Raw genomic sequence first — 24,962 nt, forward strand, 5'->3', positions numbered from 1 at the left:
CTTCTCCAGGCTGAGGTGATGCAACCTACTCTCCTACCACCCTTCTTTCATGAGACCCTGGACACTTCTGTCTGTTCTACAGCCTCTTAGGCTTATCCTGAGGCCTGCTGTCACTGCTCTCACCCACTCTCGCCCCGGCACCTGATACTGGCTGGCCCCCATATCCCTTTGCATGAGATTCTCCCTTAAAAATAGTCATTGGAACTGCTCTAATGACTTACTTGCCAACACAGAAGGTGTCCAGAAGAGAACATAAAGAAAAATTTAAATGGGTGCAGAGAGCAGAGGGGCGCATCTGGATGACCTCTAAATGTCCAGGTAGGGTTTTGTGGCCGCACAGGGTGGCTATTTCTGTTTGCATCCCTCCCTCGGCTGTGAGCTTCTCAGGGCAGGGAAAAGCATTAGTCATCCATCTGTCACCCTGGCGTCTGATGTATAGTTAGTACTCAGAAAAATGTCTGATGAATGAAAAGGATTCCTGGCTTTGCCACTTTCTAAGTGACTTTGAATAAGGTCCTTTCTTTCGCTAGACCTCAGTGTCAAAATCTATAAAACAAGGGTTCTGCACTATGTCTCAAGGAAGCCCTTTCATCATCAAAGTGAATTTAGTGGCCAGTGGACGCAGGCAGGATGGGCTAGCTGGGGTGGGGTCTGAAGGTCTCTAGCAACATGCTGTGCTCAGGGAGAAGGGCTGCCCGGACTCCTCTTCTTCAGTACTTGGGAGCAACTCAGTACTCTAAAGGAGGGGGTTTAGGGCAGTGAGGAATCACTGGCTATTAACCCTGCAAACCCCAGTGGCCCGCTCCTTGGGGCCCACGGCTGGCTTACCAGGCTGGTATGGGAGGAAGACTAGTTTCTGCAGGAAACTCTGGTACCCAGTCCTCCCCCCACGTCTGCCCACGAACAGGCTGTTCTTGTTTACGACCCTCCTCCCAGGAGAACAGTGATTTCTCATCCCTACATGTGATTTGAGAGGGCCGGTCTTTCAGGCCTGGAGGAAACTCAAGCCCCAGCCAGCCACTTGGCATCGGAATGTTCAGCTGGTCCCCTCCTGGGGCTCATGTGACCGAGACCCAGCTATAAATATCAGAGGGACCTCAGACCAAGACAGAATTCGGGCGCCAGGAGAAGGAGGCCAAGAGGCTCTGGCTGGGTATTCTGTGACCAAGGCAAGACCCCAGGTCGACTCAGAGTGAGGCAGGTGAAGGAGGCAGCCAGGTGAACCTCAAACCTCCTGACAGCATGGATTATAAATCAAGCGTGATCCAGGACGGGAACCCCATGGAGAATCTGGAGAAGCAGCTGATCTGTCCTATCTGCCTGGAGATGTTTACCAAGCCAGTGGTCATCTTGCCTTGCCAGCACAACCTCTGCCGGAAGTGTGCCAACGACATCTTCCAGGTCAGTGCTGGGCCACGGCCCCGTCCTGGGGCCCCAGGTGGCCGCTCAGTGTTCCTGTGGCGAAAACCATTCTCTCTTAGTCGAGGACTTCTAAACCAGGGCTGGTTTTCTCCCGTCTAGACCGCAGCCCCTGCAGAGGCCTCTGGGCTGAGGAGAGGGGCTCGGAGGCAGCTCTGGCTGCCCCATTCCTTCTCCATGACGCGTGTTTCCCCTCCCCACCCTGCCTGCAGCAGTTGACTCTCCAATCAGGAGTCAAATGCCTCAAGCGATAAGTGGGAGAGGCAGGAGAGAGAAACCAGACCCCTGGGGCTGGAGCCAGTTCCCAGGTGGCAGGGGGCCCAGGGCTTAGGAGGGGGGTGGCCAAGAGGCACTGGGCAATAGAGGCATCTTCCCTTTCAAGTCAGTTCCCTCTAATAAGGGGCTGGAAGGGATCCATCTCCTTAACAAAGGAATGGGAGGGGCGTCCTGGCTGGGAAGCAGCACTTGATGAAATGGTCTCTTACTATTTTATCTTTAAAGTAACAGGCCTAGTAGTTGGCTGTAAAGATATTGCCCACTACATGAATGGGTAAATGGGAGGCTTGGAGTGAGAGAAGGTTGCTTGCCCAAAGTCATTCAGAGGATAGCCGTGACTTGAACCTAGGTCTGCTGACTCCCAAACTCGCTGACTGCTTTGCTGCTTCTCAGGTGCTCCCCGTGTAAGTGGGCTGGCTCTCCTGTCAGGACAGGGAGCTCCAGGTCGAATGGTTTGACACATTGGTTGGGGGAAGCAGGAAGAAGGACAATGGGAGACTGTCTCAGGCCTCACCTCTGCCCTTGCCACCCTCAGGCCGCAAATCCCTTCTGGACCAACCGGGTTGGCTCTGTGTCCATGTCTGGGGGCCGTTTCCGCTGCCCCTCCTGCCGCCACGAGGTGATCATGGATCGACACGGCGTGTACGGCCTGCAGAGGAATCTGCTGGTGGAAAACATCATTGATATCTACAAGCAGGAATGTTCCAGGTCAGTCTGCTTTGCTGCTGGGGGCCCATCCTTCCTCCCCAGCTGGACTGCGCCCGGCTCTCCCAGGCCCCTTCCCATCTGCCCACGATCCAGTGCCCTGGCTGGAAGAGCTGCACTGGCCAGTCCAGAGAGCCGTGTCCCTCTTCCTCAGGCAGAACAGAGGCTCATTCCTATCCCCAGCACTGGCTCTCGGTGTCACTCAGTGAATGGGAAGGGGCCCCGACCTCAGGCTGCCCTCCTGGGAGAGACCGAGACAGGAACCAGGGGAAGGGCGAGATGTGAGAGGGAGAGGAAGGCCCCCGGGCTGGCTAGTGGCTGTGACAGGCAGAGAAAAGGGCCCAGAGAGAACACCGCCAGTTTCTCCATAGTGAAGGCCACAGCTATCATCCCAGGCCCTGGGGATGCTTCCTCCTGCTGCTCCACAACAATCCTGTGGATCAGACATGACTTTTATCATCCCCATTTCACGGATGAGGAAGCTGAGGCTCAAAGAGGTAAAGTCAGTTACCTAAGGTTTCTCAGTTGGGAAGTGGGATGACTGGGTATAGATCCTGCAGATCTGGTCCCAAGTCTCCCTGTTTGTAATGCGCCCTGCAGCTCTGCCTCAGGGAGAGAGAGAGAGAGAGAGAGAGAGAGAGAGAGAGAGAGAGATGGAGATGGCCACCAGGGAGATCTTTATAAATCCAGGCACCTGACAAGACTCCCAGGCCGCTGTCCTCACATCCATCCTTTGGTCAGAAACTGTCACTCAGACCTGCCTGCGGGCAGTGTCCTGCCCAAGGAGAGGAGACAGAACAATCTTAGTGAGAAAAGTCCTGCTCAGGGGAACCGTCTGCTAGTCTGACTCTGTTACTGATGTACTGTGGGATCTCTGGTGAGTCTTTGGGTCTTCATATCCCCTGTCTGTGGAAGGGGACAGTGAGGTTTGTTACCGTGACTGTCAAATAAGGCTTTGATGGGTAATGTTAAAAATATCAAATACGTATTGGGCACCTCCTATGTGCAGGCACTGCACTAAGCATTTTCCATTCATGGTCCCTGTTCAATCCTCACAGTAATCGGTATGGCATTCTGAGCCGCATTTTCCAACGAGGAAACGGAGGCTCAGAGAGTCAGAGGTTGGTCTAAGGCTCCCCAGCAAGTGGTGAAGCTGAGAGAGAGCCTGTGTAATTGACTCCGTGGTGAACAGTCCTGAGTGCTCTTGCCACTCATGTTGCTGGACTTCAGCACCACAAAAGTGCAGATACATTGCTGCTCATTATCACGGTAATGAAACCAATATTGCAGCTAGATAGTAGCCTCCCCAGCCCCAGTGTGGGCGTATGAGGAGCGTGTTATATTTGAACACTTCAAGGCCTTTCCGCATAGTTGAATGGCAATGATAGCTGCCCTTTTTGGGGGGTCTGCTCTGTGCCAGGCTCCCCACATTCATTGCAGCTAACTGCCATGACCCCAGTAGCTCTGGGATAAAACCAAGCCTCGGAGAGGTGAAGTCACTTGCCCAAGGTCATAAAATGAGTGAGTGGCAGAACAGTCTGGATTTGAACCCAGCTGCTGTGTTTGGAAGAATGGGCATCTGGGATGGCAGTGGGCACGGGCACCCGACCCTCAGGATCTTACGCCTCTGCAGCTACTGCCATTCCAGAGCTCAATTCCCTGGGCGGGGAGGGAAAGGGTGGAGAGCGACCCCTGCCGGCATTGGGGGCGGGAGGGGGTGGAGAGGAGGGCTGGGTTAAAAGATGAAAAAAGACAAGTCTGGAGAGGGGCTTATTTAAGAACCAGAGGAGACAATAATGTCTGGGGGTGTGATCAGTGCTGCAAAGCTGGTCAGGGGTGAGGCACTGGCAGGGATGGGGGGCAGTCACCATTTGACATTTATGAGATGCTCGCTGTGTTAGGGGCTGGGAAACCAGAGGTGGTATAGACATGGTGTTGGGTGTAAATGAGTGTATCGTCCAGCTGGGGAAGTAGGAGCTGGATCCAAAAATCTGAACCTCGGGTAGGAAGTAACCGATACCCCAAGAAAAGCACATATAAGACGTCAGGTCCCTAAGTAAAGAAAACGGCCAAGGGAGAAAGAATGTGTGTTTGGGAAGTAGAAAACTGGACACTGGGAAGACTTCCTGGATTGTAAATCAAGGCTGAGGCCGAGCTCTTAGTCATCCCTGGGCTGCCCTCTTTCTGGTTGTGTGGCTTAGGGCACATATACTTCTTCCTTCTCTGAGCCTGATGACACCCTCACGACATATTTACTGACAGATTCTCCCCACCTCCTCCAAGCCACACATGGTACCCTGTAAATTCAGGGGTGAAGAGAATAGGCAGATTCCCCTGCGGTGATGGAGGTTACAGTCTGGTGGATTAAATATAGAATTCAGTGAGGCCATGAGTATAAACTGCTTTGCTCAGAGTCAGGCCTGTAGTAACCAAGAGCTACAGGGACTATAATTAGATTGATGCGCTCTTGCCTCTCCTGCCCTGACTTGATGGGTGACCTTGGGCAAGTCAATTCACCTTTCTGGGGCTCAGTTTCCTCTTCTCAAAAATGTCCCCAGTTCTGACTCTGGGACTCTACCACCTTTCCTATGTCCTGCACGGGAAGGGTCCTCCTTCACCAGAGCTTGGGGGGCCAAGGATATGAGGGTGGCCTTGGTGTCACTGGCTTTCCTGGTTCTGAGTCCCCAGAACATGAAAAGGATTGGGGCAGCCAATCACGGAGAGCTCAGCCCATAGATCTGGGGTGGCCACCTGGAGCTGGGGAGGAGACAGGGACTGGGAACCCCTGCCCTGTGACTTGTGTGACTCGTGACTCTTCTCCCCTGCAGCCGGCCCCTACAGAAGGGCAACCACCCCATGTGCAAGGAGCACGAAGATGAGAAAATCAACATCTACTGTCTCACGTGCGAGATGCCCACGTGCTCCATGTGCAAGGTGTTTGGGGCACACAAGGCCTGTGAGGTGGCCCCGCTGCAGAGCGTCTTCCAGGGACAAAAGGTACTACTGGCCGGTGCCGCTTCTCCCCCCGCCCGGGCCTGCCAGGCATGGCCAGAGGACTCGGGATGTGGATGCGATCCCTGTAGATCTGCTGAGCCGGCCTTTCAGGAATAGTCCCTCTGGAGGGACTTCCCAGGCCGCAGGGACAGCAGCTCTTGCCTTCCTGGGAGAGGTGGCTGAGCTCATGGGTTATACTTAGAGCCACTTGAGAGCATCTGGGTGTGGCCACAGGGGAGAGGCTGGACCCCTGGGCCAGGCCACCAGGGTCCTCTCAGGCCACGACGTTTACATCCCAGTGTGCCTTGGGCCCCAGATAACTCTTCCTGTGCTGGTTACCTCTCCTGAAGCAGGGGGTGGCGGAGAGCCCTCTCCCTTGACCCCCAGACCTGCGGGAGCCCTATCATCCCATCCATGCATGAAACTGTGTCCCCTCTTTCTGGATGCTTCTTCCCTGTCCCCTCACTCTTCTCTTGATCTCTCTCTTCTAGAACTCTCCAACTCTATTTCTTTCCTGCATTCCTTCTTTCCTAGAAACAAGCCTTTCCTCTGCCAGTGTTTTGCTGTGTTTTTTACTCGTTTCCCCTTTCTGGGCCTCATCTGTAAAATAAGGGATGTGGTATCTCTCCGATGTTATCTGCTCTGGCCCTGAGCTGCATCTCAGCAAGAGGCTCTTTCTAGCAGAGAGGGGAGTGAGGGTGCTACTCTCAAGAGGACAGGCCCTGAGACTATTTCTGTCTCTTCTCTCCTGATCTCCCACCCCTTCCTCCCATCTAGACTGAGCTGAGTAACTGTATCTCCATGCTGGTGGCTGGGAACGACCGAGTGCAGACCATCATCACGCAGCTGGAGGACTCCTGTCGAGTGACCAAGGTGAGGGGAAGAAGAGCTTCAGACTCTGGGAGTCCAAAGCCTCCCGGTGCAGCCTGGCATCTGGGTTGAAGTCTCACCTGTGGATTGTCGCTAGTGGTTGGGGCCCGGAGGCGGGGATGGTGGAGGAGGACCCACTGATCCATTCCTCTACTTGTTTACCAAATGCTTCTGGAACACAGCTGTGTGTCAGGCCCTGCCAAAGGCACCGGGGGATGGGATGGTGAACAAGACAGACCTGGTTCTGGACTTCAGGGAACAGCCCAACAATAATTCTCAGTATTCACTCAGCACTTGTAGTTTTCAGAGCCTTGCCGTGGGTGTGCTGTAGACTGAAGCTTCTCAGGCTTACAAGTGCATTCAGGTCACCCTGGCATCCTGTTAAAATTCAAGTTCTGATTCAGTAGGTCTGGTAGGAGGCGTGAGATTCTGTATTTCTTTCTAACAAACTCCTGGGGTGTGCCCCAGTTGCTGGTCCACGGACCACAACACCGTGAGTAGCAACACTGTAGAGGCAGAAGGAAACTTTTCTGTCCCTGTAAAAGCACCCACGATTTTCCATCTGCACCCGAGGTGGGGCCTGGAGATGAGAAGGGGGGAATGGACAATCAAACTCCTAGCGGAGGAAGAGTTGTGGGAAGGATGAGCTCGAAGGAAGGGGGGAGACATCGTTACTACTCATGAGGTGCTCCCAGTCTGATAGAGGATACTAGAACCCCCCAGTCTGATGAGATACTATGGTTATACCATTTTACAGGTAAGGAAACTAAGATGTAGCATCTGCGTTGGAGAGCAGGGAGCCGCAATGAGGAGGACCTGCTTCTCTGCTCCTGCTGATGCAGAGCTTCCTGAATCCAGTCTTGGTCGTAAAATGGGGAGGGGGATGGGAAGAGAGTGAGTTGGGAGCACACAGGAAGCCCAGAATCCATCATCACATCTGACCCTGGAGTCTATTTTTGAGGAAGGGGCTAGCTTTCTCCATGACACCAGCCTCCAAACGTCACTAGCTGCGACACCTCGGCAAGTGCCTTCTTCTTGCTCGGCCTTTATCTTGTGTTCTGTCTTCCGGCTTCAGACCTGTTATTCTTAGCACACCCAACCCAGGAGGGAAGTGCTGGGGACAGGGGGGAGGACCCCACAGGATGTGACTCTGAGGTGTCTGTCCACAGGAGAACAGTCACCAGGTGAAGGAAGAGCTGAGCCAGAAGTTTGACCTTCTGTATGCCATTTTGGACGAGAAGAAGAGTGAGCTGCTGCAGCGGATCACGCGGGAGCAGGAGGAGAAGCTTGGCTTCATTGAGGCCCTCATCCAGCAGTACCGGGAGCAGCTGGACAAGTCCACTAAGCTCGTGGAGACGGCCATCCAGTCCCTGGACGAGCCTGGTGGCGCCATCTTTCTCTTGGTGAGCAGGACTAGGAGGGTGTGGGCGAGTCAGGCCAACTCACCAGCTCTGTCCCGGGTGTAAGTCATGCTCCATCACTGGTCATCCATGTGCCCCCGGGCAAACCATTGAAGGCGCTAAGCCTCAGTGTCCTCATCTATAAAATGGGCATGCAACAATTCCTACCTTCCTTTCTCCTAACTGATTTTATGCGGATCTAATAAGAGGATATTTGTGAAATGGTTTTGTAAGCTACAAAACACGCTGTTCATGTGGAGACCATTTATTGAGCACCGACTGTAGGCCACAGAGATGAATGAGACACAGCCCTGCCCTAGAAAAGCTTGTTGAGGGGAGACACAAAAGGATCAGCTATAAGGCCCAAAGCCGGTCCACAGTATGTGCTTCAGAAATACAGGCAATTTTTCTGTAGAAAACAAGATATTGGGTATAAAAAGGTGACTAGGGTATGATTCTCATCTTGAAGATTTGGGGGCTTAAGAGTGTTTAGAATGATACCCCTAAAATCCAAGCTTCCTGCCACAATGGTGGTTGGGTCCTGGGGTGATGACCAAACCCCATGTAGACCATGCACAGAGGGAAAAGGTACAAGCTCTGTTTAACTCAGGGCAGGGAGCAGGTCACGACTGGGCCAGCGACTGGCACCAAGTGCCCATCTGTGGTACAGTGACTGGCTTTGCTGATTTCTTGGGGCTACGTCTCCTGCAGTTCTAACCTTTGCTCTCTCTCTTTCCCCCCACAGAGTGCTAAGCAACTCATCAAAAGGTCAGTGGCTTTCTAGCGCTATGATCTAAGACCCCAGCTCCTAGCAGGGCCTCTGACTTCTGTCCAGCGGGCCTCCCCCTTTGCATTAGGTCTCCTGGGAGGGTCTCACCCCGGGGCCAGCTTTCCTGGTCTTTGCATGCCCTGTCTTCTTGGGCCATCCATTCTGCTTGTGACTGGAGAGGAAATACTCTACCCTCCAGGGGGAGCCTTTAGGTGCAAGGCCTGGGTGTGGGCACAAGTATGTGCACTGGTGTGGGTTGGAGCTGAGACACCCCCTTCTTTCACTGAGGCCCAGAAATCTTACCCCCACCCCCCATTTCTCTCTTCCTCCCCCACAGCATTGTGGAAGCTTCCAAGGGTTGCCAACTGGGGAAGACAGAACAAGGCTTTGAAAACATGGACTACTTTACTTTGGACTTAGAGCACATAGCAGATACCCTGAGGGCCATCGACTTTGGAACAGGTAAAGGGGGTGACTATGCCATGCACCTACTTCCCCGCTCAACCCCTGGACATCTGCCTCCCTTCCACCGAGCCCAGTGTACAGGTTGATACACTAGCAAACTGTCAAACTCCTATGGCCAACTTCTGGATGAGCCCAGAGCTGAGTACAGTGCCTGGTACATAATAGGTGCTCAATAAATTATGTATGGATCCACTGCTGGGAAGCAATGGAGCAGTGGAAAGATCATGGCAAGTGCAGTCGGGCAGACTGAGTTCAAATCCTGGTTCCACCGCTTGTTATCTGTGTGACCTTTGGTGAGCCCCTCCTCCTCTCTGAGCTGCATTTTCTTTCTTTTCTTTCCTTCTTTCTTTCCTTCCTTCCTTCCTCCCTCCCTCCCTCCCTTCCTTCCTTCCTTCCTTCCTTTCTTTCCTTCCTCCCTCCCTCCCTCCCTCCCTCCCTCCTTTCTTTCTTTCTTTCTTTCTTTCTTTCTTTCTTTCTTTCTTTCTTTCTTTCTTTCTTTCTTTCTTTCTTTCTTTTACATTTTTATTATTTTAAGTAATCTCTATACCCAACGTGGGACTCAAACTCATGACCCCAAGATCAAGAGTTGCACGCTCCACTGACTGAGCCAGCCAGGCACCCCTGAGCTGCATTTTCTAACTTCAAAATTAAGTTAAACACGGGCCCCTGAGGGGTGCCTGGGTGGCTCAATCGGAGGAGCATGGGACTCTTGACCTCAGGGTTGTGACTTTAAGTCCCAGGTTGGGCATGGAGCCCACTTTAAAAAAAAAAACAAAACAAGAAGCAAAAAATCCATGGACCTACTAATAATGACCACATCATGGTGCTGTTGCCACAAATAAGATATTAATAAGGAGCAGTTTGTCACTAGACATGTCCCAGTGATTGCCTAAAGCTGGTCTTAGCTTCAGCTTCTTAATGCTACATCTCTGATACTTACACACCTTAATTTACCTGTATTGTATCCTCATTTCTGTTTGTAATTACTCTATCATAGAGGATCTATAATAATCATAACAGTATAACCATAATAATAATAAGGGAAAATGAAGAAACCAGATAAAGAGCAAAGATTTAATAATTTGCTCAAGGTCACACAGTTGCAACGTAGCTATTTAGCAACAGAGAAAGACAGTAGATCCAATTTTGCTGAATGTTGTATTGATTTGAGAGGTGATGCTCCACTGACCAACTGAGAAAGACAGAGCTGGCACTTCTCCCACAAGCTTCTAGAATCTGGTGTTGAATCTGTGTTCAGAACCCCAAAATATCACGTTCATGGGTAAGGACAGAATGCCTCCCGAAATTGAGATGCCAAGGGACTTGGGTATGTCCATGACCATGGGTCATCTGCTCCTCTGTTACCCTCCCTAAGCTAAGATAGTCATGAGTGGATCGCACTGTGCGAACAGCATGACCCTGTGGGGCCTTCACTGCCTTCCATGATCGCCCGGATTCTCAGTTCTTTCATACTGAGGGTATAAATGGGGGAGGGTACCACCAACAGCTACCATTTATCGAGCACTTTCTATGTCCCAGGCACTAAGCCTGTGACATAAATTCTGTCACTTAACTTCATGAGGTAGTTTCTGTTGTCATCTCCATTTCGTAGTTAAGGAAATAAGGCCAAGAGAGGGTCAGTGATTTGCTGGAGGCCACACAGGAAGGAAGTAGCCCCACGGACTCCACCAGGGGCCGTCTGGCTCCCAAGACCCTGGTGAGGATTCTCTGAGACAATGCATCTAAGAGGCTTGACTTGTCACTAGGCACATAGTAAGTGCCCAGCAAATGCTGCCAAGAGTAGTTAATTGTGACAATAATGAAACAGCAAAAACAACAGAAACACATGGGTTATGCACAGGCCCCAGCTACGCAGCCAGGAATTGGGCTGACACTTTGGAGGCACAAACTCTTTCAAACCTCTCCCTACATACTCTGGACAAATGCTCTGGCTCTGCGGTGACCCCCTCAGGGCCCCAAAGCTTTAAGGAGGTGGCTTGGGAGAGGGGGGTGGAGAACAGAAATGTCCCCTGTTAGTGGAGCTTGGAGCCAACAGCCCAGGATGGAAGGTGAGGACACAAGTTTTGCGGCTCAGTTGCCGCCTGTCTGGGGCTCAGCATCAGAGAGCTGTGGAGCAGATGGCCCCAGGAGTGTCCCCCACCAACACGGCCACCCCTCCATAGGCTGTGGAATGAGGAAACGCGGACACGGAGTGCTAGGCAAGCAGATTTCAAAGGTTGAGCAAATTCCTTCAAGACAAGGACTCTGATCCCTGAGAATTAGAGTTTTTTGTCCATTCTCCTCAGGTGATACGTACCTGTCTAATGAGAAAGGTGCCCAAGCACAAAGTGTGCTTCCCAGAGTCCCCTCCGGTCACTGGCAGGTCAAGTGATGGGAGCTGCTGTTGCTAGTGGAGCAAAGGAGTGTCTTGAACCCCTTTCCCTTGGAGGGGGGTGGGAAACAAGGAGGAGGCTGGGGGAAGGAGGAAGCAGGGCCCTCTGCAGCTTAGGCTCGGCAAGCTCATCACCTCCGGGGCCACCAATGTCACTGTATGGCCTTGTGGCCCCAACTGGGTGTGGGAAGGGGTTTGGAGATGTGCCGTCTCCAGCCTGGTGCCCCTTGGAGCAGCTTCTCTGAGGAACTTGTCCGTCCTAATACAATTATTCTTTGTCACACGCAGATGAGGAAGAGGAAGAGTTCATTGAAGAAGAAGATCAGGAAGAGGGAGAGTCCACAGAGGGAAAGGAAGAGGGTAAGAAATCCATTTACCTTCATTCATTCATTCATTCATTCAACTACATGAAATTTTGACTGTGTGCAAAGTGCTCTGGGGACGATGCCAGTATATAGTGATGGTCCCAATAAGTGTTTGACACATTTTTGAAGGCAAAGTCCTATTCCCTTTAACCTTAGAGGGGGAAAAAAAAACCCTAATCTAATCATAATTTAAAAAAGGTCATTTTATATCTAAATGACCTTCCTGAGTGGAGAGCAGTAGAGTGTAACAGACATCAAAGACAAGGAGGGGCACTGAGTTGTTTTGCTTGACTAGCACAATGTTTAAATTAAAAACAATTTATTTTAATGTTTATTTCTGAGAGAGAGAAAGAGAGAGAGAGAGAGACTGAATGTGAGCAGGAGAGGGGCAGAGAGTGAGGGAGACGTAGAATCCGAAGCAGGCTCTAGGCTCTGAGCTGTCAGCACAGAGCAGGACATGGGGCTCGAACTTGGGAACTGCAAGATCATGACCTGAGCAGAAATCAGGAGCTTAACTGACTGACCCACCCAGGTGCCTCTAAATTTTTTTTAATAGTTGCCAACATTTTAAAAATTAGGAGATTTGAGAGGGGGGGATTTTTTTGTTTGTTCTTTGTTTTTTAAAAGGAGATTTCAACTGAGAATCTGGTTTTCCACCTTGCCCTTCTCCCAAATCCCAGAAAGCTGGCTCTGGGCAGGGACTGCCCCCTTTGGATGGGGACATGCGCCTGCCAGTTTGCTCAGCCCATCACTGTCAGCCTGCCTGCTTTATTCCTTCCTGTCCTTTGCTGGCCCCTGTAGGCACCAGATCACCCATGTGATTTAGAAAATTCTCGGAGCCTCAGAGTGTGGTTGTAAGTAACTGGGCTCTGAACTGTAGCTTTGCCACAGACTAGTGGTATAATCTTTTTTTTTTTTTTAATGTTTATTTTTGAGAGAGAGAGACAGAGACAGAGCACAAGTGGGGGAAGGACAGACAGAGAGAGGGAGACACAGAATCCCAAGCAGGCTCCAGGCTCTGAGCTGTCAGCACAGAGCCTGATGCGGGGCTCAAACTCCCGAACCCTGAGATCATGACCTGAGCCAAAGTCGGATGCTTAACTGACTGAGCCACCCAGGTGCCCCATGCTAGCAGTATAATCTTGAACTGTTCACAGCGTTTCTGAGTCTTGGGCTACTCCTCTGTAGGTGGGACATAATACTACTGGCCTCAAAAGGAGAGTAAATTAGATAATCATTTAATGCCGTGTCTGGCACCTAGAAAGGACATGTTTGCTAATTAGCACATGTTTGCTAAAATTATTTCTCAGGCCAAGTTACTATTGGATCTCAATTCCAATCCAGTTGAAAAAGACAGACTACTAGAGTTTTGTACGCGATGTGCTCTCCATGGTGTTTTGACACCTAAATTCTATTGGGGTTTAGAAAGAAGAGGCCAGGCAGGAATTGGAGTCTCATCATTTTGTCGCTGTCGCTTGGTAAGCCCTGCTTGCCCTGTGCCCCATCTCACCTTGTGTTTCTTGGTCTTTTTCTTTCAGGACACCAGTAAGGAGCTGGAGGAGGGATCGACCTTCTAGATGCAGAGACACTGGGGAGGGTGGGGATGGGCCCAGCTGCCTCAGTGACAGGCCCAGGGTGGGAGGGGTCGGGGTCCCTGGAGGGGCAATGGTAAGGTGTGTCTTCTCTCTGTTCAGAGAGCAGGGACTAGCAGTAGGAACACCCCCCCCCCCGCCCCCGTGTCCAGCAGCCACTGAACCGGAATCGGAAACGTGCTTGAAACAACCACACAGGACACTTTTCTACGTTGGTGCAAAATGGAATATTTTGTACATTTTTTAAATGTGATTTTTTGTATATACTTGTATATGTATGCCAATTGGTGCTTTTTGTAAAGGAACTTTTGTATGATAAGGCCTGGTCATTGTGTGACTGGCCGTTGTTAGGAAGAGGGGAGGGAAGCCAGGCTAAAGCTCCCTCTTCCTTTCCCCAGAGGGAGGGCTGGGTAGCACTCACCGGCCTAGAAAGGGATACTGTACTTGTACAGATGTCAATGGCTGTCCCTGACACAGGGGATGGCGACTTGAGTTTGTGTTATATGTTGTTTCAATAAATGCACAGCACTCTCTTTCTGTTATTACCATAAGAGCTGGGGTTTCATTCAGCACATTGTCCCAGAGAGGAGAGTGCGGAGAGGATGAACAAAAGAATGGATGGGAAATGTGCAGCCAGAGGCAGACAGTATGGGCCAGGCAGGATTTCTATCCCACTGAAGAAGGAATTCTCTAAATTAGCATTTCCCAATGGGAGCTTTGTGGAAAATCTGCTCCAAGAAACAGGTTCAAAGCCTTGTTCCCTGGTTCTCCAGAGACTGAAGCAAAGCTTAAATGCTTTAGTCTCGGGGCACCTGGGTGGCGCATTCGGTTGAGCATCTGACTCTTAATTTCAGCTCAGGTCATGATCTCACAGTTTGTGAGTTCAAGCCCCCCATCGGGCTCTGTGCTGACAGCACCGAGTCTGCTTAGGGTTCTCTCTCTCCCCCTCTCTGCCCCTCTCCCTCTCTCTCTCTCTCTCAAAAATAAATAAACATACAAAGAAAAAAATGCTTTCGTCTAGAAGCAATCCCAGGGCAGCCAGAATGAGGGGAAGTGGAAGCTACGCAGGAAAAGAGAGAAGCAACTATGAAGTGTCCCATTGCTAAGATGGTCACAGCTTCACCAAGAGACCCCCACCCGCATCCCCGCCTTGCTCAGTCATGTGAGATGTTTCTAGCAGGTCATAAAGAACCCAATACGACTCAACACAGTTCATCAGAGCGAAGAATGAGGGAATTTCATCTCTTGTCTCAGAATCGAAGTTTGCCTGTCAGAGTGTTAAGGCCCTTGTACTTCCAGGCTGCACCACCTGACCCCTTGGGGCAGCTGCAGGGGAGGCCGGATGCACCTGGGCCTGCAGGTGGTGGGGTGAGCAGAGCCCTAGTCCAGTCAGGGTGGACATGGGTACTGTGGGCACAAGTGGCTCTGCTGGGCCCCACCAGACTTCCTCCAGGGAAATCAAGACAGCCACCAGTGCTAGGGGATGACGCAATGACCAAGGCCAAAGTAGCCCCTCCCCCTCCCCCAACATTCAGAACACAGCAGCAATATAAAGACAAGGAGCAATCTTGCCATAAAGGAAACTATTTAACTCTAGACAATGATTGGTTCATCTAATTCATGGTGTTTGAAATACTGTCTCTTCCTTTTTTTTGACAAATTAAATATTTTTTTAATCTTTTAAAATGTTTATTTATTTTTGAGAGAGAGAGAGACAGCATGAGCAAGGGGAAGGGCAGAGAGAAAGGGAGACACAGAATCCGAAGGAGGCTCCAGGCTCTGAGCTGTCAGCACAGAGCCTGATGTGGGGCTCAAACTCACAAACTGTGAGATCATGACCAGAGCCGAAGTCTGACACTTAACTGACTGAGGCACCCAGGGACCCCATAAATTAAATATTTAACACAGCATTTTCCAACTTATTCATTCATGTGACATCCTCTAGAACTAGTGTCCTGGGGAGCTCACTTTACAAAAAGTGTTTTATTATATTATTATTTTAAAATTTTTACTTGAGAGAGAGCAAGTGGGAGAGGAACAGAGGGAAGAGAGAGAATCCCAAGCAGACCCCACAGTCAGCACAGAGTTTCATCCCACAACCTTGGTATCATGACTTGAGCTGAAATCAAGAGTCAGACGGACGTTCAACCAACTAAACCACCTAGGTGCTCTGAGCCATTATTTGTATATGGAATTGTTGGATTCTAGAAGAGACAAATTTAATAAAGAGATTAAAGAGAGGGGGATCAATAATTATAAGTAGGAGTATTGAGGCCAGGGGTCCTAAGAAGGGAAGGAGTTAGGATAGCCATGAACAGGTTTCTTTCTAGGAAAACCATCCCTTGGTTGCAGGGGCCCGGAAGGTGGAAACCAAAAGAAGGTTATGATGAGAAAAACAAAGCTTGGCCCAAAAAAGGTTGAGGATTGTTTTATGAGAGCAGGACATCAAAGTTGGGGGATGGGAGGACGATCCAGGTAAGTTATGATTTCTGATCAAGTAAATTTGGAAAGGTCACCCTGAAAGAAAACGTTGAGAACAAAGTCTTGGAGTTGGGAAGGAAAAATCATGTGAGAGTTTCGGGAGGAAGGTATTTAGGGAGTTTTTCTAAGACAATATCATAGAATGATTGAATGAGAGAGATTGAATGAGGCAATGGGACGGATTCATGGGCTTCTCAGCCTCTGAGTGTGTTATCACCCAAGTCTGGTTTGAATAATGGGTGTAGATCTCCAACCAGCTCACAGCTGTGGCTCCTCATCTGGGGCCAGAGCAGTCTTGATTCTGGAAAGATGGATCCGCAGGGAGAAGCCATTAGGTTTTTCCACTGTTGGAATGTTCAGGAGGATTTGATAGGGGCCAGTCCAGACAGGTTCAAGTGGCTTTTTTTTCCTGCAGAGTCTTATGATACACTCAATCCCTGGATGTAAGTTTTAGATGTATGTTACTTGAGAAAGAGGAATCAGGTTTTGGATTGTCATGGTTTTGATGGTCATTAATGGTGGGGACAGTTTGCCCTAGGGATATAACCTGCTGTGTCAATAGAATAACAAAAAGAAAAAGAAGCCCAACTAAGAGCCCTTTGATAATTGACAAAAATCTTCCTTCAGTCCAGAAGGTTAACCAATCATTAAAGGAGAGAGAGAGAGAGAGATCGTTTAAAGCGCCAATATGAGTATTTATGTCAGTTAGTCACCCTGTCACACTTTTGCAGTTACTAGGAGTATACATATAACACTGTGTTTTAATAAAGCATAGGTTCCTCAGTTCCTCCTTGAGCTGCAGTCAGGATATCAAGGGCCATTCGGTTTTGGAGGGCTACCTTTTGAATCTGTGGGTAACTATGGGTTGAGTTTGATTAAAGATGGCCATTGTATGCTTAGCAAAGGCTCTATTTGCAATTTTATATCAACAGAGGTAGTTCCTGGGGCAAATATGGCTATGGGATAAAATTATCAAGAAGATAGTTAACTGTGGGGGTCCACAGTTAACCCCATGTGGTGGGGGTACACTCTGGCTTTTAAGGAGCGATTTTTGTCATCCCAGCCACACAGAATTGGTCAAAGTGCTAGGTGAGTTATCCAATTGTCAGGGATCCACACTCCATTTTCCAGCTGTTCAAATAATCATGTGTCAGGGTGCCTGAGTGGCTCAGTTGGTTAGGTGTCTGACTCCCAGTCGTGATCCCAGGGTCATGAGATTGAGCCCTGTGTCGGGCTCCAAGCTAGCAGCACGGAGCCTGTTAGGATTCTCTCTCTCTCCTCTTTCTCTCCCCCTCTCCTACTTGTGCTCATGTGCACACACTCTCTCAAAATAAATAAGCTTAAAAAAAACATCATATGCCCATGGAGTCATGTTGTAATCCCCACAGAAAAACAAGCACGAAGACGGCCTATACATGAGTTATTGTGGCAATTTCTCTGAAGCTTACCACCAGCTGTCTGCTTAGGCAAACAACAAACATTCAAAGACAATCAGAACTAGAATTTAGCATCCACAAAGGTATGTTATTGAATTATAATTTTTCTCTCTAAAATCACCCTTGGGCGCCTGGGCGGCTCAGTCAGTTTAGCTTCCAACTCTCGGTTTTGGCTTGGGTCACGATCTTGTTGCACATGAATTTAGCCTCAGTCCTTCCATCTTGACCCAGAGTTTACCTTCTGGGTCTACACTTGGAGGGCTACATAACTATCCTCAGGAAAAAAACACAAACAAGTAAAAAGATAAGGGTTAATGGTCCCTGTTAATGGTTATTTATGACACAGGTGGCATGCTCTGTCCTTGAGGTAATAACTATTTCTTTGAAGCCCCCCTACGACCCTAAACCTTGCCTTCAGAATGAGAAATGTTTTCCTGTACCCCAGGATAAGGGCCCTCTCCTTATCTCTTCATAGCCCCCTGCAATCACTGCTCAATCCTGCTACTATACCTCATTTTATGAGAAAATTACTTTCTTTTCCTTCAACAAAAATGTACACCTATTCCCTACATCTTTCATACACATCTCTTACTTTCCTACATACAGAGTTGCTTCCCTCATTTCCATGGGTCTGAAATCCATTTAGCAGAATTTTGAACTCTTAGGAGCCTTAGTCCCCAGTGAAAACTAAGTAGTAACCAATGGTGAATTATTACACCAGAATTCTTTAGATGGCAAATTTATGAATCAGTTAAGCACAAAGCATGCTTTTCAACACAATCAAATATCCTTAGTTGCTCTGCAATAAGAAGTCAAAAACACAAACATACTTTCACTAATCAATGCTTTTAGCACCCCATTCTATTAGGAAAAGACCTAGATGTCCAGTGAATTCAATCCAATCTATCATCCAAGCAAAACGTTATAGAGTTTCAGGTTACCAAAGACCATCTTAACAATTCCCCCATGAAAACTTTGAAACAAACAAATTAACCATCATTTTAAGCCATCGTTATGCTGACAAACTGCAACAGAGTTAACATGACCTTCAGCAAACCTTGGTGGAAGAAAAGTTTCACTTAGTTTAAGTATTGAATTATGTTCCACTTTGGTCCACATAAAAGTTAAGCAATTTGGAGGGGCGCCTGGGTGGCTTAGTCGGTTAAGCGTCCGACTTTCGCTTGGGTCGTGATCTCGCGGTTCGTGGGTTCGAGCCCCGGGTCGGGCTCTGTGCTGACTGCCGACTCGGAGCCTGGAGCCTGTTTCGGAGTCTGTGTCTCCCTCTCCCTCTCTCTCTGGCCCTCCCCTGCTCGCGCTGTCTCTCTCTCTCTCTCTCTCTCTCTCCTAGAAATAAATAAAAATATTAAAAAAAAAAAGTTAAGCAATTTGGGGTACCTGGGTGGCTCAGTTGGTGAAGCATCCAACTTCAGCCCAGGGCATGATCCCATGCTTTGTGGGTTCGAGCCCCACATCAGGCTCTGTGCTGACAGCTTGGAGCCTGGAATTACTGCTTCAGAGTCTGTGTCTCCCTCTCTCTCTGCCCCTCTTTGCTTGCACTCTATCTCTCTGTCTCCCCAAAATAAATAAACATTAAAATTTTTTTTCTAAAGTTAAGCAATTTGTTCCCCATTGTCTGTTTTCACCTGGGGCATCAGTGGGGAAATTTAAAGTGGGTGGTGTAAGTCTAAGAGGGTGCTGTTCGCTACTTGACAGCAAGGGTAGAAGGAGGAGCCAATGGCAGTAGAGGCATCGAGGATGGTATAGGAATCAGTTATGCGGGCTGCACCTAAGGAGGAGGAGAGGGAAGAAGAGGTGAAAGTGCTGCTGGAGGGGAGAGGAAGAGGGTTCTCCATTCTAAAGCTTGCCAGATGAGCAGATGAGCTCAGACAGATGAGCAGACGCCATGTTTTTTCACCAACAAGAAGGAATAGGCAGTCCCTGTCAGGCCAGAGAAGATAGGGAGCTTCCCCAAAACAAAAGGAGCTTTGGTAGCAGCTTGGGATTTTTCCTTAAAGCCCTCCTCCCTAAGTAGACTAACCACAGTTGGCTCTAATTATCAAAGCTGTTGACTCAGGAAATGAATGAGGGAAAAGCCCCACATACAGCCAGAATAATCTGGGTCTATTGGGAGGAGGAACAGTGAGAGTCAGTATCCAATATCTTAGGAGGGATCTGGAGCCAAACACATTCTGCAAGAGTCTCTTAGGTTGAGGTCCTGTTTTAGGGCCGTGAAACTGAGCGAGACACATATGGGACTCCCGACCATTGGGAGTTCCAGCAAAGGAGGTCGAGCTGGAAAAGAATATTATAAGAAAGACTTCTGTGGGAGGTCATACCTCTTGATATGGGAGTTTGTCAAATTTGTTCCAGCTTTTAAGAACACAGCCCAAGGGTGAGTCCAAAGGAAGAGGGGGGGTTGCTTAGTGGGAGCCACTAGCTGCTGATTCCCAAAGGGGTGACCTACCAAAGGGGATGGAGCTCCCACTCGTGGTCACGATTTCACTCAGGGTGTCTCGCTGACCTGAAAAAGGACTCAACATATACCAGGCGACTGAGCTTTCTGATGGTGTCCCACCATGGAAAGGGGTTGAAGCAAACAGCATGGCACTTCTTGTTGGGGTGTTCCCAGGTAACAAGTAGAGCCAGACGTGGGTTTGGCCAGAGTGGGTGGGAAAATGGAGGGGGAGGATTGGATTCACCACTTGGACTAGGAGCGTGTTTACCCTCAGATCAAGATGATGCTGGACCCCCAGGAACACAGGAAAAGGAGCGGAAGCTGAAAGAAGTGTGGCTGAGAGTCAGCCTACACCAGGAAAAGTCCCAACAGAGTCCATACGGCGTGCAGATTCCTGGGTGCGGATTCCCAAGGAGTCCTGGGTGAGCAGCTAATTGCACTGGACTTTGGAGACTGACCTTGGGGACAAGGTGAGAAGGCACTGGAAAGGGGTCCTTCACCTTTACCAACACGGGCAGTCCAACCTGTTCACCCTCACACCTTCAACCATACCAGGAAGTCACCCTGACTGGAGGCCTTCAGTTGTCTGGGAGGTACTGGGGTTAGGCTATAAGGGCCAAAAAGCGAAAGGAAAGGGAAGGATGGGTCCCTCCAGAGGGCTGACAGGGAAACTCCTCACATTTTTGGGCAAGGGCAGTCTAGCTGGTTCCCTCTTCCGGCTTTGGATCCTCACTGAGAAGTAACCTCTGTCCAGGTTCGTCAGTTCCCCAAGGAGTGACAGAGTTGATGCACCGAGGGACAGTCCTGACAAATTCCTGGAGAATGCAGGGAGAGTTCCAGACTGGCAAAAGCTCCTTGTGCAGGGTTCCCCCAAATGTGTGTGAGGGCACCACAGAGTCTCCCCATATGAGCCACCAAATGTGGTGTCTAAATGGAGTGTCTTTCCTGATCAGATGAAGGCCCCCAAATGTGGGGTTTGATCGAGTGGAAGTCAGTGGCCCACAAGGTGACAAGAATTCACCTGAGGTGAAACAAAGGTGATAGAAGTTTATTGAATACACCTGCCAGGAAGCGGTGGCCAGGAGAGCAGAGGAGAGGCTGTCTTCAAGGAGGCAGTGGGTGGGGCTGTTTTTAAAGGGGGAAGGTGAAGAGGTATGGCAACATAGGGAATCTTCCCCTTTTTTGGTAGCTGTGCCCAGTTGTAAGTAGCTCATTGGTCAGTAAGGATCTACGGATATTTTGAGGTGGGTCACCTGATGGGCCTGTCTCTTAGCCAGGTGGTTGCCATGGCCCTTTCTACATTCCATCACTGAAGCCTGTTTGCCTAAAGGCAGCTTCTAGACAAATGGTATAACATATTACACACAACTAAACAAAATAAGCTGTAGAGTTTAATAAACTATCCCGTAATGAAATCCCGTGTTGCTACTGTTCAAGGCAAGAAAAACAACACTGCCGTCCCCTAGAAGCCCTCGAGTGGCCCACTCCTTAGAGGTAGCCACGATCCTGTCTTTTTTCTTTTTTTTAAATTTTTAATCTTTATTTTTGAGAGAGAGAGAGAGAGAGAGAGAGAGAGAGACAGTGCAGGTGTGGGAGGGGCAGAGAGAGAGAGAGGAGACACAGATTCTGAAACAGGCTCCAGGCTCCAAGCTCCAAGCTGTCAGCACACAGCTGTACACGGGGCTCGAACTCACGAACCATGAAATCATGACCTGAGCCAAAGTCAGTTGTTCAATCAACTGAGCCACCCAGATGCCCCCATCCTGTCTTTTTGATAGTCACATACCTTTTTTTCTTTATAGTCCTAAAGTATCTTCCTATGAAAGACCAAAGGAATTTGAAACCAGAAAGAGAGAGGTTTTCATCATTTCGAAATCTCAAAAACCAGTATTACAACCTGTCCACATTCTGCCTCCAGATTTCTTCTGCAGGTTCCTGATAACATGAGAAACGGGCATAACAGTCCACTATCTTGTCACTTATCAGAGAGAGGAGGGAAGGCAGTCAAGGCTAGTAGTCAAAGTTTAAATTCTAGGGAGGTATCTCTTGATTGCAAATGAGATCTCTACATTGCCACACAAAGCGCTCTGCTTATCTCTGCAAACCACAACACTTAAGGGTGTTAAGAAGGGGTCTTGATCACAAGATTCCTGTAAGATCTTGCTGTAAGAGAGGAAACAGGCTTCATGGGGGTTATTCCAATGAATCTTCAATACGGTTCCATAGGCTGCTGCGTTAGAACCACTGGAAGAACTTTATTTTTCCCTAGACCTCTAATTCTGGAAAATTTCAAACATGGAAAAGTAGAGGGAATAGTATAACATATCCATCTGTCAGTTTCAACAGTTATTGACACATTTGTTTCTTCTCTATCATTACCCACTCCCTACATTGGTATTATTCGGGGACAAATCCCAGATACCATATCATTTTATCCTTCAATAGTTCAAATAAAGGTTCTTTAAAAATCAAAATGACTCTACCATAAAAAATGAATAATTTCACAGCAGCATCTAATATTGAGGTTTTAAACATATAGATTCCCAAATCCCTCCCCCCACCCCAGACCTACGGAGTCAGACTCATTGTGGAACATGGAAATATATATATATATACACACACACATATATATGTATATGTGTATGGATATATATGTATATGCGTATATATGTATATACATAGCAGTTCTCAGTTCTCTTTATAGGTATACATACATATATATAAAGTTTATTTATTTTGAGACAGAGAGAGAGTGTGCAAGCACACTCAAGTGAACTTGAGCCAGTGCAAACAGTCGGAGGGGCAGAGAGAGAGGGAGAGAACTCCAAGCAAGGTCTGTGTCATCAGCAGCAGTATATATATGTGTGTGTGTATATATATATATATATATATTTTATTATTATTATTTTTTTAATTAAGTAGGCTCCACGCCTAGCATGGAGCCCAACGCAGGGCTTGAGCTCATGATTCTGAGCTTGAGACCTGAGCTGAGACCAAGTCAGACATTTAACCAACTGAGCCACCCAGGCACCCTCGGAATCTATATTTTTGAAACAAAATCTGCAGGTTGAGATCTGAGAACTGCTATGTGATTCACATAGGCCTTCTTGATGATGTCTGGAGCCAGGTATATAATACAAGTGGACGTAGTGCTTTTTCAGTATATCAAAGTCTTGACTGATCAAACTTTGGCAAATCAATTAAAATGCATCGTCAAAAGTTTTAATTTAAAGGAAATCTGGCAAGGGAGCCTGGACAGCTCAGTCAATTGGGCATCTGACTCGATTTCGGCTCAGGTCATGATCCCAGAATCCTGGGATCAAGCCCTGAGTTGGGCTCTGCTCTGAGCACTGAGTGTGGAGCCTGCTTAAGATTCTCTCTCTCTCTCTCTCTCTCTCTCTCTCTCTCTCCTTCTCTCTCTCTCCCTCACTCCCTCTTTTTCTGTCTCTCTCTCTCTCTCCCTCTGCCCTGTGCACACTCTCTCTTAAAAAAATAAATAAAAAATAAGGGGGAAAAAAAGGGAAATATAGCATAATTTTCTAAATAAAATGAATATATGCATCTGGGTCCAATCTGTAAATCTGCAATTTACTGAAAATTTACAGTGTGCTCTGCACTGAAGGGAACAAGAGGGATGTTTAAAAATATGTGTTTTTAAAACTTTTTTTTAAAGTTTACTTATTTCCTTTTGAGAGAGAGAGAGAGAGAGCATGAGCTGGGGAGGGGCAGAAAGAAGGAGATACAGAATCCAAAGCAGGCTCTAGGCTCTGAGCTAGCTGTCAGCACAGAGCCGGATGCAGGGCTGGAACCCACGAACCATGAGATCATGACCTGAGAGGAAGTTGACACTTAACCAACTGAGCCACCCAGGCACCCCTAAAAATACGCTTTTTACAGCATAAGCGTTTTGCTAACAAATACGTTATAAGATTCTGATTGAGCTGATTTGACGCAGGGTTTGAAACCTGCGTTTTAACACCTTTTCCAGGTAGTGCTGGGCCTGCTGGTTCTGGGACTATACCAGGAAAACTAGGAAGCCTAAGGTAAAGGTTTTTCTCACTCAGACTCCAGAGGAGGTGGAAAGGCACTCGGTGGGGACCCAACCTAGGCAGGCCTAGTGCTGCCACCCTCACTCCCTGCACTTAGCCCCCAAATAAGGTTACTCTTGTTGAGGAGAAACTGAAGGAGCCCTTCCTTGTTCCCAGTGGCGTGGGCAAGAGGTTTGCACCCTAGATTCTAGTCTCTGTGAAGGGACACAGCCAAGCCATGGTCCCCTAGACTGAAGGCACTGGGGATGACTGAGTGACTGGCCATCGAGGTCACCCGTCCAAAGTTCTTTCTACCTAATGGGCCCCTATCAGGGAGCAGCCATAAGGGCAGGCCATATATATGGTCCTGATCCCCCAGGAACCCCTGTGAGGGGACCACGCTTAAAGTGGGTGGGGCTCCAAGCCCGCAGACAAGGCGCTTCTCAGGCAGGACAGCAAGGGAGGGTGGAGGTGGTGTCCCCTCCGCGCACATGGTGAACGCTGCCCAAGGGCCACAGCGCTCTACGTAGGGGTGGAGACGAAGCCACTCTAGATCGTAATCGGGGCGCGCGGGAGGGCAGGAACTGGCGCTGCTTCAGAGGCTAGGATGGGCCGATCAGTCAGTCACAGCCAGTCCTAGGAAGGGCTCCTGTCCCAGCCCCCAGGGCAGGCATATCCCGCCCCCAGGAGACCCCTGGTCTAAGCGGAAGAACGCGGCGGACCGCGGGAGTCTCCAGCCCCAGGGAAAGACACCCCAAGCCTCCGGAGCCCCGTTCTTGCTCTCAGGGGACCCCGCAGCGGATTTTTCACACACCGAGGTCCGAGAACCTGCGGCGGAATGCGGCCAGCTGCGCGCGGGGAAGAGTGCGCACAGCCGTCGCCCAGTCCTGAGTCCGGCCCTGTCGGCTTCTCGGGCCCCAGGGGCGCCGGGGACGGGGTGCTCTGGGGCAGCGCCGGGGCGCTCTCTGCGGCCGGCCACCCCTCCCCCTTCCCCGCGGCCTTTTGCACACGACGCGCCGCGGGCCGCTTCACACGGGGTGGCCGCGGCCGGATAAAGCGGGCGGGCGCGGGGCGCGGACAGGCGGGAGCGGCCGGAGCGGCAGCGGGACGGCCCCAGCGCTGCCCGGGCTGGAGCTGCGGCGCCAGGCAGGCGCCGGGCGAGAGGCGCGGGCGCAGGGGCGCCGCGGGCGGCGCGCGGGGCCCTCCCGGCAGGTGGGTGCGCGCTGCGCTGCGTCCCGCGCGCAACTTCCCGGACGGCCCGGGCTCAGAGGCCGCGCGCGGCTTCCCGGACCCGGCGCAGGGCGCGCGGGGCCGC

The 24,962-nt window shown here is 49.7% G+C and overlaps 1 protein-coding gene across 1 annotated transcript; it reads left to right on the forward strand.

Annotated features, from left to right (window-relative positions):
- Positions 1-1,112: 1,112 nt before the first annotated feature.
- On the forward strand, positions 1,113-13,243 carry TRIM63 (tripartite motif containing 63). Its single transcript, XM_039232477.1, has 9 exons — positions 1,113-1,401; positions 2,231-2,403; positions 5,229-5,397; positions 6,172-6,267; positions 7,434-7,667; positions 8,410-8,432; positions 8,771-8,895; positions 11,579-11,650; positions 13,194-13,243. Exons 1-9 carry the CDS (start codon positions 1,243-1,245, stop codon positions 13,202-13,204), a joined length of 1,062 nt encoding a protein of 353 aa, XP_039088408.1. The 5' UTR covers positions 1,113-1,242; the 3' UTR covers positions 13,205-13,243.
- The last annotated feature ends 11,719 nt before the right edge of the window (positions 13,244-24,962 follow it).

This window comes from Hyaena hyaena, unplaced genomic scaffold (genome assembly GCF_003009895.1).
Source record: "Hyaena hyaena isolate Hyena2069 unplaced genomic scaffold, ASM300989v1 scaffold_3, whole genome shotgun sequence".
In the NCBI taxonomy this organism is placed as follows: domain Eukaryota; kingdom Metazoa; phylum Chordata; class Mammalia; order Carnivora; family Hyaenidae; genus Hyaena; species Hyaena hyaena.

What these genes read in the sequence shown, in the direction of transcription:
- TRIM63 (XM_039232477.1), top strand. Translation starts at nt 1,243, where the DNA reads ATGGATTATAAATCAAGCGTGATCCAGGACGGGAACCCCATGGAGAAT. An exon ending in GTGGCGCCATCTTTCTCTTG is followed by an intron (nt 7,668 to 8,409) that starts GTGAGCAGGACT and finishes TTCCCCCCACAG; the next exon opens with AGTGCTAAGCAACTCATCAA. An exon ending in GGCCATCGACTTTGGAACAG is followed by an intron (nt 8,896 to 11,578) that starts GTAAAGGGGGTG and finishes TGTCACACGCAG; the next exon opens with ATGAGGAAGAGGAAGAGTTC.